This window comes from Pelobates fuscus, chromosome 8, assembly GCF_036172605.1.
Source record: "Pelobates fuscus isolate aPelFus1 chromosome 8, aPelFus1.pri, whole genome shotgun sequence".
Lineage (NCBI taxonomy): Eukaryota > Metazoa > Chordata > Amphibia > Anura > Pelobatidae > Pelobates > Pelobates fuscus.
Window position 1 is genome coordinate 7539950 of NC_086324.1, and position 20236 is coordinate 7560185.

Below are 20236 nucleotides of genomic sequence, written 5' to 3' on the forward strand. Positions count from 1 at the left end.
GCCCACAAACATGCAGTTAGGCTGTACATAGGTGGACCTGAACCCTGCCCACACACATGCAGTTAGGCTGTACATAGGTGGGCCTGGACACTGCCCACAAACATGCAGTTAGGCTGTACATAGGTGGGCCTGAACCCTGCCCACACACATGTAGTTAGGCTGTACATAGGTGGGCCTGAACCCTGCCCACACACATGCAGTTAGGCTGTACATAGGTGGGCCTGGACACTGCCCACAGACATGTAGTTAGGCTGTACATAGGTGGGTCTGAACACTGCCAACAGACATGCAGTTAGGCTGTACATAGATGGGTCTAAACATTGCCAACAGACATGCAGTTAGGCTGTACATAGGTGGGCCTGAACCCTGCCCACAGACATGCAGTTAGGCTGTACATAGGTGGGCCTGAACCCTGCCCACAGACATGCAGTTAGGCTGTACATAGGTGGGCCTGGACACTGCCCACAGACATGTAGTTAGGCTGTACATAGGTGGGCCCCGACACTACCCACAGACATGTAGTTAGGCTGTACATAGGTGGGTCTGAACACTGCCCACAGACATGCAGTTAGGCTGTACATAGATGGGTCTGAACACTGCCCACAGACATACAGTTAGGCTGTACATAGATGGGTCTGAACACTGCCCACAGACATGCAGTTAGGCTGTACATAGATGGGTCTGAACACTGCCCACAGACATACAGTTAGGCTGTACATAGGTAAGCCTGAGCACTGCCCACATACATGCAGTTAGGCTGTACATAGATGGGTCTGAACACTGCCCACAGACATGCAGTTAGGCTGTACATAGATGGGTCTGAACACTGCCCACAGACATACAGTTAGGCTGTACATAGGTAAGCCTGAGCACTGCCCACATACATGCAGTTAGGCTGTACATAGATGGGTCTGAACACTGCCCACAGACATACAGTTAGGCTGTACATAGATGGGTCTAAACATTGCACACAGACATGCAGTTAGGCTGTACATAGATGGGTCTGAACACTGCCCACAGACATACAGTTAGGCTGTACATAGGTAAGCCTGAGCACTGCCCACATACATGCAGTTAGGCTGTACATAGATGGGTCTGAACACTGCCCACAGACATACAGTTAGGCTGTACATAGATGGGTCTAAACATTGCACACAGACATGCAGTTAGGCTGTACATAGATGGGTCTGAACACTGCCCACAGACATACAGTTAGGCTGTACATAGATGGGTCTGAACACTGCCCACAGACATACAGTTAGGCTGTACATAGATGGGTCTGAACACTGCCCACAGACATACAGTTAGGCTGTACATAGGTAAGCCTGAGCACTGCCCACATCATGCAGTTAGGCTGTACATAGATGGGTCTGAACACTGCCCACAGACATACAGTTAGGCTGTACATAGATGGGTCTAAACATTGCACACAGACATGCAGTTAGGCTGTACATAGGTGGGTCTGAACATTGCATGTCTGTGTGCAGTTAGGCTGTACATAGGTGGGTCTGAACATTGCACACAGACATGCAGTTAGGCTGTACATAGGTGGGCCTGAACCCTGCCCACACACATGCAGTTAGGCTGTACATAGGTGGGCCTGAACACTGCCCACAGACATGTAGTTAGGCTGTACATAGGTGGGTCTGAACACTGCCAACAGACATGCAGTTAGGCTGTACATAGATGGGTCTAAACATTGCCAACAGACATGCAGTTAGGCTGTACATAGGTGGGCCTGAACCCTGCCCACAGACATGCAGTTAGGCTGTACATAGGTGGGCCTGGACACTGCCCACAGACATGTAGTTAGGCTGTACATAGGTGGGCCCCGACACTACCCACAGACATGTAGTTAGGCTGTACATAGGTGGGTCTGAACACTGCCCACAGACATGCAGTTAGGCTGTACATAGATGGGTCTGAGCACTGCCAACAGACATGCAGTTAGGCTGTACATAGATGGGTCTAAACATTGCCAACAGACATGCAGTTAGGCTGTACATAGGTGGACCTGAACCCTGCCCACAGACATGTAGTTAGGCTGTACATAGGTGGGTCTGAACACTGCCCACAGACATGCAGTTAGGCTGTACATAGGTGGGCCTGGACACTGCCCACAGACATGTAGTTAGGCTGTACATAGGTGGGCCTGGACACTGCCCACGGACATGCAGTTAGGCTGTACATAGGTGGGCCTGGACACTGCCCACAGACATGTAGTTAGGCTGTACATAGGTGGGCCTGGACACTGCCCACAGACATGCAGTTAGGCTGTACATAGGTGGGCCTGAGCACTGCCAACAGACATGCAGTTAGGCTGTACATAGGTGGGCCTGAACCCTGCCCACAAACATGCAGTTAGGCTGTACATAGGTGGGCCTGAGCACTGCCAACAGACATGTAGTTAGGCTGTACATAGGTGGGCCTGGACACTGCCCACAGACATGCAGTTAGGCTGTACATAGGTGGGCCTGAGCACTGCCAACAGACATGCAGTTAGGCTGTACATAGGTGGGCCTGAGCACTGCCAACAGACATGCAGTTAGGCTGTACATAGGTGGGCCTGAGCACTGCCAACAGACATGCAGTTAGGCTGTACATAGGTGGGCCTGAGCCCTGCCCACAGACATGCAGTTAGGCTGTACATAGGTGGGCCTGAGCACTGCCAACAGACATGCAGTTAGGCTGTACATAGATGGGTCTGAACACTGCCCACAGACATACAGTTAGGCTGTACATAGATGGGTCTAAACATTGCACACAGACATGCAGTTAGGCTGTACATAGGTGGGTCTGAACATTGCATGTCTGTGTGCAGTTAGGCTGTACATAGGTGGGTCTGAACATTGCACACAGACATGCAGTTAGGCTGTACATAGGTGGGCCTGAACCCTGCCCACACACATGCAGTTAGGCTGTACATAGGTGGGCCTGAACACTGCCCACAGACATGTAATTAGGCTGTACATAGGTGGGCCTGGACACTGCCCACAGACATGTAGTTAGGCTGTACATAGGTGGGCCCCGACACTACCCACAGACATGTAGTTAGGCTGTACATAGGTGGGTCTGAACACTGCCAACAGACATGCAGTTAGGCTGTACATAGATGGGTCTAAACATTGCCAACAGACATGCAGTTAGGCTGTACATAGGTGGGCCTGAACCCTGCCCACAGACATGCAGTTAGGCTGTACATAGGTGGGCCTGGACACTGCCCACAGACATGTAGTTAGGCTGTACATAGGTGGGCCCCGACACTACCCACAGACATGTAGTTAGGCTGTACATAGGTGGGTCTGAACACTGCCCACAGACATGCAGTTAGGCTGTACATAGATGGGTCTGAGCACTGCCAACAGACATGCAGTTAGGCTGTACATAGATGGGTCTAAACATTGCCAACAGACATGCAGTTAGGCTGTACATAGGTGGACCTGAACCCTGCCCACAGACATGTAGTTAGGCTGTACATAGGTGGGTCTGAACACTGCCCACAGACATGCAGTTAGGCTGTACATAGGTGGGCCTGGACACTGCCCACAGACATGTAGTTAGGCTGTACATAGGTGGGCCTGGACACTGCCCACGGACATGCAGTTAGGCTGTACATAGGTGGGCCTGGACACTGCCCACAGACATGTAGTTAGGCTGTACATAGGTGGGCCTGGACACTGCCCACAGACATGCAGTTAGGCTGTACATAGGTGGGCCTGAGCACTGCCAACAGACATGCAGTTAGGCTGTACATAGGTGGGCCTGAACCCTGCCCACAAACATGCAGTTAGGCTGTACATAGGTGGGCCTGAGCACTGCCAACAGACATGTAGTTAGGCTGTACATAGGTGGGCCTGGACACTGCCCACAGACATGCAGTTAGGCTGTACATAGGTGGGCCTGAGCACTGCCAACAGACATGCAGTTAGGCTGTACATAGGTGGGCCTGAGCACTGCCAACAGACATGCAGTTAGGCTGTACATAGGTGGGCCTGAGCACTGCCAACAGACATGCAGTTAGGCTGTACATAGGTGGGCCTGAGCCCTGCCCACAGACATGCAGTTAGGCTGTACATAGGTGGGCCTGAGCACTGCCAACAGACATGCAGTTAGGCTGTACATAGGTGGGCCTGGACACTGCCCACAGACATGCAGTAAGGCTGTACATAGGTGGGCCTGGACACTGCCCACAGACATGCAGTTAGGCTGTACATAGGTGGGCCTGGACACTGCCAACAGACATGCAGTTAGGCTGTACATAGATGGGTCTGAGCACTGCCCACAGACATGCAGTTAGGCTGTACATAGGTGGGCCTGAACATTGCACACCAACAGGCAGTTAAGCAGTTGCACCAAAAAAGACGATAACTTGCACATGCATTTGCCGATAGAGGAGATAAATCACAACCTGTGTGTACATTCCTTTTCGGTCATTGGAGACCCAGAGAAACCCATGCGTGTGTTCCACAATGAGGAAGCCCAGCCTTTCTGCAACACTCAGACCAGCATACGCAGTGAACAGGCTATTCCTTTGTAGAGAAGCCAGCCTTGGAAATAGCATTGAATTTTAGTACAAACTTGCTGAAACATAAACTAATATGCACTTAGCTTAAACGTGCTTGTGCCTCCTATACGGATAACGAGGCTATAAGGAATTGGTTGCCTAATTGCCTCTCTGTTTGTTGGACAAATTGGCGAAACACACGAAGGCTAATGTGGATTGCACCTGGGAGACACTACAAATGAACTTATTTAGGAAAGAAAGACTATTAAGATGAAAGCTACTCGTCTCACCCTAATAAGCCTCTGGTGAGAGCACACTGGTAACTAATCTGAAACACACCCGGTGGCCACATAGTTACTGCTGGGTTTAAATATCCTGCGATTAGTCTCCAGATTGAAGAGTTCTCACCAGGTGCCGAGATCGCATTGTGCACGTACATAGCACTCTGCGATCCGTAAGTGGAATGCAACAACACCCCAGTGTGTTGTCCACATTCGGAGCCTCCCAGCTGTGCATACAGCCGCATCTTCGCCTCTCCCATCACGGATTGAGCAGAACGATAAAGGAGTGAAATACAGGAGCCCGTCGTGTGTTCATATAATATGATAATTAAAGGACAAGTGCACTGGCCAAGCAAACCTTCAAAAAACAAGACAGAGCCCTCCAGGAGCCGCAGCCCCCTCACCACGTCTATCCAAAACACTAAAAAAGCTCTGCTACCTGACCGGTCTCTCTCGAGACAGGCAAATACTGGGGAGTTCAAAGAAGGCTCAGAGGGGAGAAGACTGGGGGGTGGGGACTGCATTTTATTGTTTGAACCTTTTCAATGCTACCGGTCCTGTGAGAAATGGGCAGCTACATCCCACTTGTCACGACTGCCGCTTGGACGTTTGGAAAAAGCTACTTGCACTGATCCAATCTGTCCAATCAAAAAAGCAGAATTGAGCCATGATTACCAACTTGGATTGGATCACTGCAATAGTCAGGCAAGCCTCACGCAGAGCTAGGGCCTTCATCCAGTCACTAACTGCAGCCAGCAACAGTCAGCTCATATAGTCCTCTACATTACGAAGACGCTCGTCAGAGCAGACACAATACAATTGTAGAAAGATTTTTAATTCGAACTCCTATCCTTATGTCAATGAGCAAAGCAGGTTTATAGATTTCATATGTTAGCAATGTCTATTATTACAACAGTCAGACTGAGCCAGCCCAGCTATAAACCGAGGCATTGCTTGAAATGACAAGAAAACAGAATAAAGGTTGCACTTCTGCACCAGGTTTGTAACATTTGGGTACAAGTGACATGTACAGGCAGAGACGGTTTGTTCTACAGCCAAGGAGAAATACACCCCCAAAAAATATATTGCATAAGTCAGCTCCTTCAATAAATTCTTTATTATAGAAAATGTGGGAATAATCTGATAAACAACAAGTTGTAGGTCTCCCCCATCCATCAACGACATTGGTTCTTTAATGGGTTCAGGCTTTCCTGCGGTATCTAAACGATTAGTGTAAAGAACAGTCCGTTCACAGTGAGCTGAAACGATTCCCAAACAGGGACAGCATCACAATTTTAAATGCTTATAGGGTCATCTGTGGCTTGACCACACCTCCCACCACCTTTACTTGGCTAGCTGAGAATAGTGGGGGTTGAAGGGCAATTGCCAGGCGGTCCCTGGTTTAATCATTATTGAGAAAGATCAGGTTAACCAAAAAGACAATAATAGCACCAGAACTGTCGAGACTGCAGGACTGACATGCTGAATAGCAAATATTTACTGGAAAGAAAAAGGAAAAGACAAAACACAGGTTCCAACAAATACTCTTACTCACTCTGCTTCCTTAATGAACTCGGTAATCATATCAACTGTAACAACCCCAATAAAATGAAACAATGGTAGAATATGCAGCATCAAAACACCTTTACCCCAAACTAGCAAGCTGGAATGGACCGCAGAACGACTGCTCTGGCAATCTGAGCTCACGAGTCTAAAAATACAAGCATCTATTACTTGTCCGCACAGCTGGTGCTGGGCTGACTTCGGCCGAGTCCCCTGATGGACAAATCATAAACCACCTCCTCTATCTTCTTCACGTCGTACTTTAGACCATCGTAACGCTTCCTCAAGGAATCATTTTTCAGGTTGAGCAGTCGAAAGCCAAAATCCAGCTCGTTGATGAATGTAGCAATGCGGAGGGGTCGGGCGTAATCTCTGGCAGTGACGCTATTCACAGCTAACCTAGACTGGAGAGTGGTCCAAACACAAACAATAGAATAAGTAAAAAGAATATCAAACAATTAATAAATACATACAAAATAAATCAGTTTCAAAAGTTAAATGGTGACCAAGATGGCAAACTATTCTATTTGAAACTTTCATGATGCAGACAATAAAGAAAAACATTAAAAAATACATATACATACATACACACAGCCAGCCAGCCAGCCAGGCATTTTCGCACAATGCACTAAAGTACAAAAATGTAGAGGATACATGAAGCCCCTGGCCTTTAACCCCCTAAGGACTGAGGCAACTGTCCAACTTCTGAACCAAAACCAAACATAGAATTTGCACTGTGTGTTTATTCCACCATAATTTTAATAATGATTCAACATTAAATCACAACTAATAACCGGTTTGGACACAATTCATTGGCCAAGAGCATCAGGAGACGGTAAGAACTTGTGCTTTGGCGTAACACTCAGATTATTAGTGTCGAGGATCGCATGGACTCCTGGCACCGTAACCACTATGGTGGGTGGGCTGTATCGCTTACGGCACTTGTGTTTCTTTGGTAATTTCAATTAAAAACTTTACAAGATCTTAAACATTAGATTTCTTGTACAAAATAACCCTCATACTTACCAGCTCACTGGCGAGGTTCAGCACCCCAGACAAATAATCCTCAATATCTAGATGAAACCCTTTCTCTCGTTCATATTCAACTAGAACAAACAGAAATGCTGTGCTGAGCAGTGACACAAAAGGTTTAGTTTCTAAATACATTACAGATTAAAATCCTTCTAACATGTGACAGGAAAACTGATACCAGGAGGAGGACCGCGAGAAGCTGTGTGTGGCTTTATAGTCATTTATCATGAGAGGGAAAGAAACAGGAAGAAAGGTTTTCCATGAAGGTTTTCAGTGAACAAATAGGCCGTAGTTTTATCATGCAATAATGTCAGATCCTGGCATACATAAGTCATGGCAATAATATCAAACATTTAGATGGAAAAACACAGTGATCTCCGGCAGTCATGGATGACCAATGTCTCTACATGGAATATCAGGGAGGTTAAAAACTACTATGAAGACCATTGTAACACTGTCCCACAATGCTTTGCAGGAGTGCTCTTAGGTGCTATAAGATAGTAAGATACTGCACAAAGGAACATCGGTTCTAAGCGCGTCTACTGCCACACCCGTGCACCATAAAAATCGATGTATACCAATAAAGTATAGAGGCTTTATTAGGTATTATTGTTGTTCAATAAAGTATAGAGGCTTCACAGAATCAGCACCATAGACAACATTTATTCAGCTCACCGTGGAAAACCGCATACAAGGTTTGCGCCAGCGAGCTATATACTTTATTGGTATAAGTGCCTAATATAGCCTCCGCACATCATAACATGTAACACTCCGGACTCTGATCACCAGTAATTGGGAATGTGAACAGAAATTCAGGTTTTAGTTACTTGTGTAGACATGCCATCTAACTTCTAATTGTATTATGACAGCAGTAAACAAATGATTAAATGGCAAACAGTTACACGCCCATTTGGAGACACGTTTAAATACACAAAAAGATTATCTTTTAAAATCACAATATAAAACCACTAATTTAAAAGAAATCACAGGAAACACAAAACAAAAACCAACAAAATAAAAAAAGTCTGCCATTGTAAACCTACTTCCCAGTATTTCAGCCACAGCTTCCCTGGTTACCAGTTCTTCAGCTTCCAGATAAACCAGGAAGGATGCCAGGAAGACGAGGCGCTGCAATACGAACCGCCACTGGTCATGGAACCTGCAGAGAGGAAGTCTCCGATAATCAACTCATCACAGAATGAGAACACTGGACAAGTCTCCAAATGCTCAGACATTTCCAGAAAATGTAAAGAATTCCCCCAGAATTCGTCTCACTTCCGATAAGCAAAGTGATCACAAAAACAGCACCTTCTTTTTATCCCCCCAAACACTGCAAAACCACAATGTAATACATTGGCCTCCAGAAAGACAAGCAAACTAGAACAAATGATGCTGCAATTCTTCCAGTAAATCAATGAGCAGGATTTCCCAGCTAGAGAAGGACATACTGCACTGATCGGGACCTATTTATGAAGGCGAAAAAGAGAGTTGACACAAGAATGGCTCACAGTTATTTTATTCATTTTTCAGCGTATGGAGAGGTCACAAGAGCCGATATTACTCACTTGTGTGCTTCATATTAAACTAATGAGAAATCACTTTGTGTTCAGAACATAATTTTCTGAGAAATGCTGAGCAATTGGGAGTGTATAAAGTAAAAAACTAACCTGGTTCACGGAGCAGACATGGTCTGTGTGAGATCATGAAACTACCTAGTCTTACTAGATCCAAACAGCTCCCAGTGGGTCCCCACAATACTGGCTCAGCCAGTTCACAATCTGTACCTGAATGACCTCATCAATACTTTCTGAGTGATTCTAGTTATCTTTTCCATGAGTTATTCCACATGTGACGTACATTTCAAATAACACGTATCCTCGATTCCTGTTCCTTATGCTTAAGTAGATATTTTATTATCGCAATACAAGATGTATGAAGCACTTAAATTCATACAAAATAAATGCTTGCTTTACAATGTGCCACTCCACCACAAAGCGAAGCCAACCTCTGCCACTTTGTAATGCAATTGCACATTGTAAATTAAACACCTATTTGTATCAATTTTAAGAGCTCCATCCACTTTGTATTGCTGTAATTTAAGTTGTTTTGTGCATGAGACTTAAGAAAAAGTACACTGGGTGTGATTATAGCAACTAATTTACAATAAATATTAGATTCTAGTAAACAATTAGAAGCAGACACTGAAGCTCCTTATTAAACTATTGTATTTATTATTTTGGGTATCTTTGGGTGGTTTGGTGCGGCTGCGGTTTTGCCTTTTTATTTATAAAATGAAGAGTAGTTATAAGGCTATGCAAAAAGATTAACCTGAATGCCAGCGACCGATGATGAATGACTTACCTGTAGTACTGCTCGGATGGGAATTTGGTCTTTAGAATGGCGAGCTGGGATCTGACAGTGCTGAAGTGTTCCCGTACTTTCACACATTTTGCAGGTACTGATAAATGGAACATGTAAAGGAAAATGGACAATAATAACCAAATAAAAATTAAACAAAAAAAAAAACAAAACAAAAAGCAAGGAGCATAATAAGATGCAAAGAAATCTACTGCCCATACTTAATGCTACATTCTCCAGAGCGAACACATATTGGCTTAGTCTTGGATAAAAGAGAGCGGTGTGATGGGCAGCAGGGGTTTACATACAATATATAAACAATAACGCTTAGCCAGGATATACCATCATGGTGCCCACTACAGAATTCGCAGAGTGGAAACAATATGCTTCCCACTAGGTACCAGGGTTTGAAATGATCATTCCTAGTGCATTCTCAATATAGAGACAGGCTAAGAACTGCAGTAAAGAATCAATACAAACGAACCCACAATATATTCATTACGTGCACACACAAATAATTCAAGGACCACACTAGTATACATTGAAGTAGGTCTACTATGGACCAGGGTACTGAATGAACGATTATCTTCCCTTCCATTAAAGGGACATTATAGACATCAAAAACAATTTAGCTTAATGAAGCAGTTTTGGTGTATAGAACATGCCCCTGCAGCCTCACTGCTCCATTCTCTGCCATTTAGGAGTTAAATCCCTTTGTTTATGAAGCCTAGTCACACCTCCCTGCATGTGACTTAAACAGCCTTCCTAAACGCTTCCTGTAAAAAGCCATCTAAAGTTTACACTTCCGTTTTTGCAAATTATGTTTAATTTAGAATCTCTTATCTCCTGCTTTAATAGCTTGGTAGACCCTGCAGGAGGCTCCTCTATGTAATTAAAGTTTAATTTACAGAGATAAAAACGTTTAAAGTAAGTTTCATCTGATTGAAAATGAAACCGTTTTCTTTTCATGCAGGCTGTGTCAATCACAGTCAGGGGAGGTGTCGCTAGAGCTGCATAAACAGAAACAAAGTGATTTAACTACTAAATGGCAGAGCATTGAGCAGTGTGTCTGCAGGGGCGTGATCTATACACCAAAACAGCTTAATTGAGCTAAAGTTGTTTTGATGACCATAGTGTCCCTTAAAAAAAACAAAACAAAAAAAAAACAACCTTGCAAATGTCCATAGAAAGAGCAGGGACGGATTAACATAGGGGAAACAGATGGGGACGGTGAGAGGCTTGGGGACACTGGGAGACATAGGGACACTTGTTGACACAGACACTAGGGGAATTTGGAGACTAGGGGAAACTGAGACATGGGGACAGTTAGAGAATTGGGGACACAGACATTGAGACACTGGGGAACATGGGGACCCCGAGACACTAGGGACACAGTGGCCCCATGTCTACCAGTGTCCCCATGTCTCCCAGCCAGTGGCCCTAGTGTCTCATTGTCCCCATGTCTCCCAGTGGCCCTAATGTGTGTCCCTAGTCTCCCAGAGTCCCCTAGTCTCTCTGTGTCCCCATGTATCTGTGTCCCCATGTCTCTTACAGTGACACTAGGAGACATGGGGACACAGACGCTAAGGGACACTGGGAGACATGGACATACAAACACTAGGGGACACTGGGCGAGTTTTAGACCTGGGAGACATGGGGCACTCCCAGTGTCCCCATGTCTCCCAGCCAGTGTCCCTAGTATCTCAGTGTCCCCATGTCTCCCAGTGTCTCTGGTGTCTCTCAGTGTCTGTAGTGTGCCAGTGTCCCCAGTGTCTCTGTGTTTCCTAGTCTTCCAAAGTCCCCTAGTCTCAGAGTGTCTCAATGTCTCCCAGTGTCCCCTAGTATAAAAAAAAAAATCTCAGGCACTAAGTGTGATAGATTTAAGCAGGTTGTACCCATGTCTTTATCAAGTCTCCAGTGTCCCCTATGTATCACAATGTCTCAGTGCCCCATGTCTCCCAGAGTCCCCATGTCTCCCAGTGCCCCCATGTCTCGCAGTGTCCTCTAGTATAAAAGAAAAAGAAATCTCAGGCACTCACGGTGATAGATTTGAGTCCTTAGTGTCTCCCAGTGTTCCCTAGTATCTCAGTGTCCCCATGTCTCTCAATGTCCCCTAGTATCTTAGTGACATGGGGACACTGGGAGACATGGGGACACAGACACTAAGGGTCTGGGAGACATGAGGACATACACATGCCCCCTTTTTGGGTATGTTCGCCTCTTTTGGCAGTTCTGGTTATGTGATTTGCATCATTGGCCCACCCTTTTACCCCGTTCATAGACTTCCTGCTTTACTGGACACTGCCAGTAGTGGGTATGAAATAACTTGAAAGATGAAAGCGTGGGTATGTGTTTTCTCATAGCTGCATCCTATGAATTTCCCTCCAGCACCATCTCCATCATATACATGACGCTTGGGAGGTATGATTGTTTTAGTGTTTTTGGTTGATAATATTTTGTAGACCCATCATAATTGTCAGCACTAGGCCCACTGGGCTCTTAATCTGTCAGTGAGAAAGAGTATTACCTAGAATGTGCAGCCAGGCCAAATTGTTCAAACAATGTGATCACTATCACTAGCTGTTCATTACAGAAAGAACCAGTAGCCTAGGATATATGGACTCACTGTCTTTGAACCCAGCCTCCTGATGTACTCCTTGAAGAAGGATAAGAATTTCCCGCGCAGTCTGCTCCAAAGTCTGAACTACTTTCCTGATATCCTAAAAACAAGAAAAAAAGAAAGTTAACATCCTAAAAACCATCAGTGATGACAATATAGAGCAGAAACTCTGTATGATTGTGTCACCCCCGCACTCTGTAAGACTGAGCCCCGACACGCCTCCGGTCCCCCCTCGCACTCTGTAAGACTCTGTGTGTGTGTGTCGCCCTCGCACTCTGTAAGACTCTGTGTGTGTGTGTCGCCCTCGCACTCTGTAAGACTCTCTGTGTGTGTGTGTCGCCCTCGCACTCTGTAAGACTCTCTGTGTGTGTGTGTTCCCCGCACTCGGTAGGACTCTGTGTGTGTGTCCGTCCCCCGCACTCGGTAGGACTCTGTGTGTGTCCGTCCCCCGCACTCGGTAGGACTCTGTGTGTGTCCGTCCCCCGCACTCGGTAGGACTCTGTGTGTGTCCGTCCCCCGCACTCGGTAGGACTCTGTGTGTGTCCGTCCCCCGCACTCGGCAGGACTCTGTGTGTGTCCGTCCCCCGCACTCGGCAGGACTCTGTGTGTGTCCGTCCCCCGCACTCGGCAGGACTCTGTGTGTGTCCGTCCCCCGCACTCGGCAGGACTCTGTGTGTGTCCGTCCCCCGCACTCGGCAGGACTCTGTGTGTGTCCGTCCCCCGCACTCGGCAGGACTCTGTGTGTGTCCGTCCCCCGCACTCGGCAGGACTCTGTGTGTGTCCGTCCCCCGCACTCGGCAGGACTCTGTGTGTGTCCGTCCCCCGCACTCGGCAGGACTCTGTGTGTGTCCGTCCCCCGCACTCGGCAGGACTCTGTGTGTGTCCGTCCCCCGCACTCGGCAGGACTCTGTGTGTGTCCGTCCCCCGCACTCGGCAGGACTCTGTGTGTGTCCGTCCCCCGCACTCGGCAGGACTCTGTGTGTGTCCGTCCCCCGCACTCGGCAGGACTCTGTGTGTGTCCGTCCCCCGCACTCGGCAGGACTCTGTGTGTGTCCGTCCCCCGCACTCGGCAGGACTCTGTGTGTGTCCGTCCCCCGCACTCGGCAGGACTCTGTGTGTGTCCGTCCCCCGCACTCGGCAGGACTCTGTGTGTGTCCGTCCCCCGCACTCGGCAGGACTCTGTGTGTGTCCGTCCCCCGCACTCGGCAGGACTCTGTGTGTGTCCGTCCCCCGCACTCGGCAGGACTCTGTGTGTGTCCGTCCCCCGCACTCGGCAGGACTCTGTGTGTGTCCGTCCCCCGCACTCGGCAGGACTCTGTGTGTGTCCGTCCCCCGCACTCGGCAGGACTCTGTGTGTGTCCGTCCCCCGCACTCGGCAGGACTCTGTGTGTGTCCGTCCCCCGCACTCGGCAGGACTCTGTGTGTGTCCGTCCCCCGCACTCGGCAGGACTCTGTGTGTGTCCGTCCCCCGCACTCGGCAGGACTCTGTGTGTGTCCGTCCCCCGCACTCGGCAGGACTCTGTGTGTGTCCGTCCCCCGCACTCGGCAGGACTCTGTGTGTGTCCGTCCCCCGCACTCGGCAGGACTCTGTGTGTGTCCGTCCCCCGCACTCGGCAGGACTCTGTGTGTGTCCGTCCCCCGCACTCGGCAGGACTCTGTGTGTGTCCGTCCCCCGCACTCGGCAGGACTCTGTGTGTGTCCGTCCCCCGCACTCGGCAGGACTCTGTGTGTGTCCGTCCCCCGCACTCGGCAGGACTCTGTGTGTGTCCGTCCCCCGCACTCGGCAGGACTCTGTGTGTGTCCGTCCCCCGCACTCGGCAGGACTCTGTGTGTGTCCGTCCCCCGCACTCGGCAGGACTCTGTGTGTGTCCGTCCCCCGCACTCGGCAGGACTCTGTGTGTGTCCGTCCCCCGCACTCGGCAGGACTCTGTGTGTGTCCGTCCCCCGCACTCGGCAGGACTCTGTGTGTGTCCGTCCCCCGCACTCGGCAGGACTCTGTGTGTGTCCGTCCCCCGCACTCGGCAGGACTCTGTGTGTGTCCGTCCCCCGCACTCGGCAGGACTCTGTGTGTGTCCGTCCCCCGCACTCGGCAGGACTCTGTGTGTGTCCGTCCCCCGCACTCGGCAGGACTCTGTGTGTGTCCGTCCCCCGCACTCGGCAGGACTCTGTGTGTGTCCGTCCCCCGCACTCGGCAGGACTCTGTGTGTGTCCGTCCCCCGCACTCGGCAGGACTCTGTGTGTGTCCGTCCCCCGCACTCGGCAGGACTCTGTGTGTGTCCGTCCCCCGCACTCGGCAGGACTCTGTGTGTGTCCGTCCCCCGCACTCGGCAGGACTCTGTGTGTGTCCGTCCCCCGCACTCGGCAGGACTCTGTGTGTGTCCGTCCCCCGCACTCGGCAGGACTCTGTGTGTGTCCGTCCCCCGCACTCGGCAGGACTCTGTGTGTGTCCGTCCCCCGCACTCGGCAGGACTCTGTGTGTGTCCGTCCCCCGCACTCGGCAGGACTCTGTGTGTGTCCGTCCCCCGCACTCGGCAGGACTCTGTGTGTGTCCGTCCCCCGCACTCGGCAGGACTCTGTGTGTGTCCGTCCCCCGCACTCGGCAGGACTCTGTGTGTGTCCGTCCCCCGCACTCGGCAGGACTCTGTGTGTGTCCGTCCCCCGCACTCGGCAGGACTCTGTGTGTGTCCGTCCCCCGCACTCGGCAGGACTCTGTGTGTGTCCGTCCCCCGCACTCGGCAGGACTCTGTGTGTGTCCGTCCCCCGCACTCGGCAGGACTCTGTGTGTGTCCGTCCCCCGCACTCGGCAGGACTCTGTGTGTGTCCGTCCCCCGCACTCGGCAGGACTCTGTGTGTGTCCGTCCCCCGCACTCGGCAGGACTCTGTGTGTGTCCGTCCCCCGCACTCGGCAGGACTCTGTGTGTGTCCGTCCCCCGCACTCGGCAGGACTCTGTGTGTGTCCGTCCCCCCCGCACTCGGTAGGACTCTGTGTGTGTCCCCCCCGCACTCGGTAGGACTCTGTGTGTGTCCCCCCCGCACTCGGTAGGACTCTGTGTGTGTCCCCCCCGCACTCGGTAGGACTCTGTGTGTGTCCCCCCCGCACTCGGTAGGACTCTGTGTGTGTCCCCCCCGCACTCGGTAGGACTCTGTGTGTGTCCCCCCCGCACTCGGTAGGACTCTGTGTGTGTCCCCCCCCGCACTCGGTAGGACTCTGTGTGTGTCCCCCCCGCACTCGGTAGGACTCTGTGTGTGTCCCCCCCGCACTCGGTAGGACTCTGTGTGTGTGTCCCCCGCACTCGGTAGGACTCTGTGTGTGTGTCCCCCGCACTCGGTAGGACTCTGTGTGTGTGTCCCCCGCACTCTGTAGGACTCTGTGTGTGTGTCCCCCGCACTCTGTAGGACTCTGTGTGTGTGTCCCCCGCACTCTGTAGGACTCTGTGTGTGTGTCCCCCGCACTCTGTAGGACTCTGTGTGTGTGTCCCCCGCACTCTGTAGGACTCTGTGTGTGTGTCCCCCGCACTCTGTAGGACTCTGTGTGTGTGTCCCCCGCACTCTGTAGGACTCTGTGTGTGTGTCCCCCGCACTCTGTAGGACTCTGTGTGTGTGTCCCCCGCACTCTGTAGGACTCTGTGTGTGTGTCCCCCGCACTCTGTAGGACTCTGTGTGTGTGTCCCCCGCACTCTGTAGGACTCTGTGTGTGTGTCCCCCGCACTCTGTAGGACTCTGTGTGTGTGTCCCCCGCACTCTGTAGGACTCTGTGTGTGTGTCCCCCGCACTCTGTAGGACTCTGTGTGTGTGTCCCCCGCACTCTGTAGGACTCTGTGTGTGTGTCCCCCGCACTCTGTAGGACTCTGTGTGTGTGTCCCCCGCACTCTGTAGGACTCTGTGTGTGTGTCCCCCGCACTCTGTAGGACTCTGTGTGTGTGTCCCCCGCACTCTGTAGGACTCTGTGTGTGTGTCCCCCGCACTCTGTAGGACTCTGTGTGTGTGTCCCCCGCACTCTGTAGGACTCTGTGTGTGTGTCCCCCGCACTCTGTAGGACTCTGTGTGTGTGTCCCCCGCACTCTGTAGGACTCTGTGTGTGTGTCCCCCGCACTCTGTAGGACTCTGTGTGTGTGTCCCCCGCACTCTGTAGGACTCTGTGTGTGTGTCCCCCGCACTCTGTAGGACTCTGTGTGTGTGTCCCCCGCACTCTGTAGGACTCTGTGTGTGTGTCCCCCGCACTCTGTAGGACTCTGTGTGTGTGTCCCCCGCACTCTGTAGGACTCTGTGTGTGTGTCCCCCGCACTCTGTAGGACTCTGTGTGTGTGTCCCCCGCACTCTGTAGGACTCTGTGTGTGTGTCCCCCGCACTCTGTAGGACTCTGTGTGTGTGTCCCCCGCACTCTGTAGGACTCTGTGTGTGTGTCCCCCGCACTCTGTAGGACTCTGTGTGTGTGTCCCCCGCACTCTGTAGGACTCTGTGTGTGTGTCCCCCGCACTCTGTAGGACTCTGTGTGTGTGTCCCCCGCACTCTGTAGGACTCTGTGTGTGTGTCCCCCGCACTCTGTAGGACTCTGTGTGTGTGTCCCCCGCACTCTGTAGGACTCTGTGTGTGTGTCCCCCGCACTCTGTAGGACTCTGTGTGTGTGTCCCCCGCACTCTGTAGGACTCTGTGTGTGTGTCCCCCGCACTCTGTAGGACTCTGTGTGTGTGTCCCCCGCACTCTGTAGGACTCTGTGTGTGTGTCCCCCGCACTCTGTAGGACTCTGTGTGTGTGTCCCCCCCGCACTCTGTAGGACTCTGTGTGTGTGTCCCCCCCGCACTCTGTAGGACTCTGTGTGTGTCCCCCCCGCACTCTGTAGGACTCTGTGTGTGTCCCCCCCGCACTCTGTAGGACTCTGTGTGTGTGTCCCCCCGCACTCTGTAGGACTCTGTGTGTGTGTCCCCCCGCACTCTGTAGGACTCTGTGTGTGTCCCCCCCGCACACTGTAGGACTCTGTGTGTGTGTCCCCCCGCACTCTGTAGGACTCTGTGTGTGTGTGTCCCCGCACACTGTAGGACTCTGTGTGTGTGTCCCCCGCACTCTGTAGGACTCTGTGTGTGTGTGTCCCCCCACTCTGTAGGACTCTGTGTGTGTGTGTGTCCCCGCACTCTGTAGGACTCTGTGTGTGTGTGTGTCCCCGCACTCTGTAAGACTCTGTGTCCCCCCCTGCACTCAGTAAGACTCTGTGTGTGTGTCCCCCCCCGCACTCTGTCAGACTCTGTGTGTGTGCCCCCTCCGCACTCTGTAAGACTCTGTGTCCCCCCCTGCACTCAGTAAGACTCTGTGTGTGTGTGTCCCCCGCACTCTGTCAGACTCTGTGTGTGCCCCCCCCGCACTCTGTCAGACTCTGTGTGTGCCCCCCCCGCACTCTGTCAGACTCTGTGTGTGCCCCCCCCGCACTCTGTAGGACTCTGTGTGTGCCCCCCCCGCACTCTGTAGGACTCTGTGTGTGCCCCCCCCGCACTCTGTAGGACTCTGTGTGTGCCCCCCCCGCACTCTGTAGGACTCTGTGTGTGCCCCCCCCGCACTCTGTAGGACTCTGTGTGTGCCCCCCCCGCACTCTGTAGGACTCTGTGTGTGCCCCCCCCGCACTCTGTAGGACTCTGTGTGTGTCCCCCCGCACTCTGTAGGACTCTGTGTGTGTGTGTGTCCCCGCACTCTGTAGGACTCTGTGTGTGTGTGTGTCCCCGCACTCTGTAGGACTCTGTGTGTGTGTGTGTCCCCGCACTCTGTAGGACTCTGTGTGTGTGTGTGTCCCCCCGCACTCTGTAGGACTCTGTGTGTGTGTGTCCCCCCGCACTCTGTAGGACTCTGTGTGTGTGTGTGTCCCCCCGCACTCTGTAGGACTCTGTGTGTGTGTGTGTGTCCCCGCACTCTGTAGGACTCTGTGTGTGTGTGTCTCCCTCGCACTCTGTCAGACTCTGTGTGTGTGCCCCCCCCGCACTCTGTCAGACTCTGTGTGTGTGTGTGTGTCCCCCTGCACTCAGTAAGACTCTGTGTGTGTGTCCCCCCCGCACTCTGTCAGACTCTGTGTGTGTGCCCCCCCCGCACTCTGTCAGACTCTGTGTCCCCTCTGCACTCAGTAAGACTCTGTGTGTGTGTCCCCCCCGCACTCTGTCAGACTCTGTGTGTGTGTGTGTCCCCCCCTGCACTCAGTAAGACTCTGTGTGTGTGTCCCCCCCCGCACTCTGTCAGACTCTGTGTGTGTGCCCCCCCCGCACTCTGTCAGACTCTGTGTCCCCTCTGCACTCAGTAGCTCTGTGTGTGTGTGCCCCCCGCACTCTGTCAGACTCTGTGTGTGCCCCCCCCGCACTCTGTCAGACTCTGTGTGTGTGTCCCCCCGCACTCTGTAGGACTCTGTGTGTGTGCCCCCCCCGCACTCTGTCAGACTCTGTGTCCCCTCTGCACTCAGTAAGACTCTGTGTGTGTGTCCCCCCCGCACTCTGTCAGACTCTGTGTGTGTGTGTGTCCCCCCCTGCACTCAGTAAGACTCTGTGTGTGTGTCCCCCCCCGCACTCTGTCAGACTCTGTGTGTGTGCCCCCCCCGCACTCTGTCAGACTCTGTGTCCCCTCTGCACTCAGTAGCTCTGTGTGTGTGTGCCCCCCGCACTCTGTCAGACTCTGTGTGTGCCCCCCCCGCACTCTGTCAGACTCTGTGTGTGTGTCCCCCCGCACTCTGTAGGACTCTGTGTGTGTGTGTCCCCCCGCACTCTGTAGGACTCTGTGTGTGTGTGTCCCCCCGCACTCTGTAGGACTCTGTGTGTGTGTGTCCCCCCGCACTCTGTAGGACTCTGTGTGTGTGTGTCCCCCCGCACTCTGTAGGACTCTGTGTGTGTGTGTCCCCCCGCACTCTGTAGGACTCTGTGTGTGTGTGTCCCCCCGCACTCTGTAGGACTCTGTGTGTGTGTGTCCCCCCGCACTCTGTAAGACTCTGTGTGTGTGTGTCCCCCCGCACTCTGTCAGACTCTGTGTCCCCCCCTGCACTCAGTAAGACTCTGTGTGTGTGTGTGTGTCCCCCGCACTCTGTCAGACTCTGTGTGTCTCCCCGCACTCTGTGTCCCCCCCCCAGCCGACTCCCACCTCCCGGATTTCCTGGTCGGCGCTCAGTCCGCTCTGCAGCTCCACGAACATATCAATCACAGACATTCTGGCACTGACGTCACCTCGGGGGCGGGGTCAGGATGGTTGGCGAGCGGTGATTGGTGGGTGCGGCTCTTAACTTCTGCGGACACTGCAGCCACACGAGGAAGCGAAAACACTTCCGGAACCTGACGTCACTACCTGCACTTAGCGTCACCATCCCTGACCGGAAATGACGTACATACGGTCCGGTGATATAATAGGCTCGGTCAGTAACTGCAACCGGTCACAATGGTTCCGGGTATTTACTGAGCATTACATGGGGCCCCCAAGGGCCAGTACTGGGATAATACCCCACTCTGTGATATTATAATAACTGAGCCCAAGGATTGCTGGGATAATCCCACAATCTGTGATATTATAATAACTGAGCCCCATGCTGGGATAATCCCCCAATCTGTGATATTATAATAACTGAGCCCCAGGATTGCTGGGATAATCCCCCAATCTGTGATATTATAATAACTGAACCCCAGGATTGCTGGGATAATCCCCCACTCTGTGATATTATAATAACTGAGCCCCAGGATTGCTGGGATAATCCCCCAATCTGTGATATTATAATAACTGAGCCCCAGGATTGCTGGGATAATCCCCCAATCTGTGATATTATAATAACTGAGCCCCGGGATTGCTGGGATAATCCCCCAATCTGTGATATTATAATAACTGAGCCCCGGGATTGCTGGGATAATCCCTCAATCTGTGATATTATAA

General features: G+C 51.6%; 1 protein-coding gene across 1 annotated transcript; it reads right to left on the reverse strand.

Annotated features, from left to right (window-relative positions):
* Positions 1-5887: 5887 nt before the first annotated feature.
* TSN (translin) lies at positions 5888-19662 on the reverse strand. Its single transcript, XM_063428531.1, has 6 exons — positions 19460-19662; positions 12365-12458; positions 9742-9838; positions 8424-8539; positions 7375-7454; positions 5888-6752 (listed from the first exon to the last, which is right to left on the reverse strand). Exons 1-6 carry the CDS (start codon positions 19523-19525, stop codon positions 6516-6518), a joined length of 690 nt encoding a protein of 229 aa, XP_063284601.1. The 5' UTR covers positions 19526-19662; the 3' UTR covers positions 5888-6515.
* Positions 19663-20236: the final 574 nt, after the last annotated feature.

What these genes read in the sequence shown, in the direction of transcription:
- TSN (XM_063428531.1), bottom strand. Translation starts at nt 19,525, where the DNA reads ATGTCTGTGATTGATATGTTCGTGGAGCTGCAGAGCGGACTGAGCGCC. An exon ending in CCGACCAGGAAATCCGGGAG is followed by an intron (nt 12,459 to 19,459) that starts GTGGGAGTCGGC and finishes TCTTGTTTTTAG; the next exon opens with GATATCAGGAAAGTAGTTCA. An exon ending in TGAACCTCGCCAGTGAGCTG is followed by an intron (nt 6,753 to 7,374) that starts GTAAGTATGAGG and finishes ACCACTCTCCAG; the next exon opens with TCTAGGTTAGCTGTGAATAG.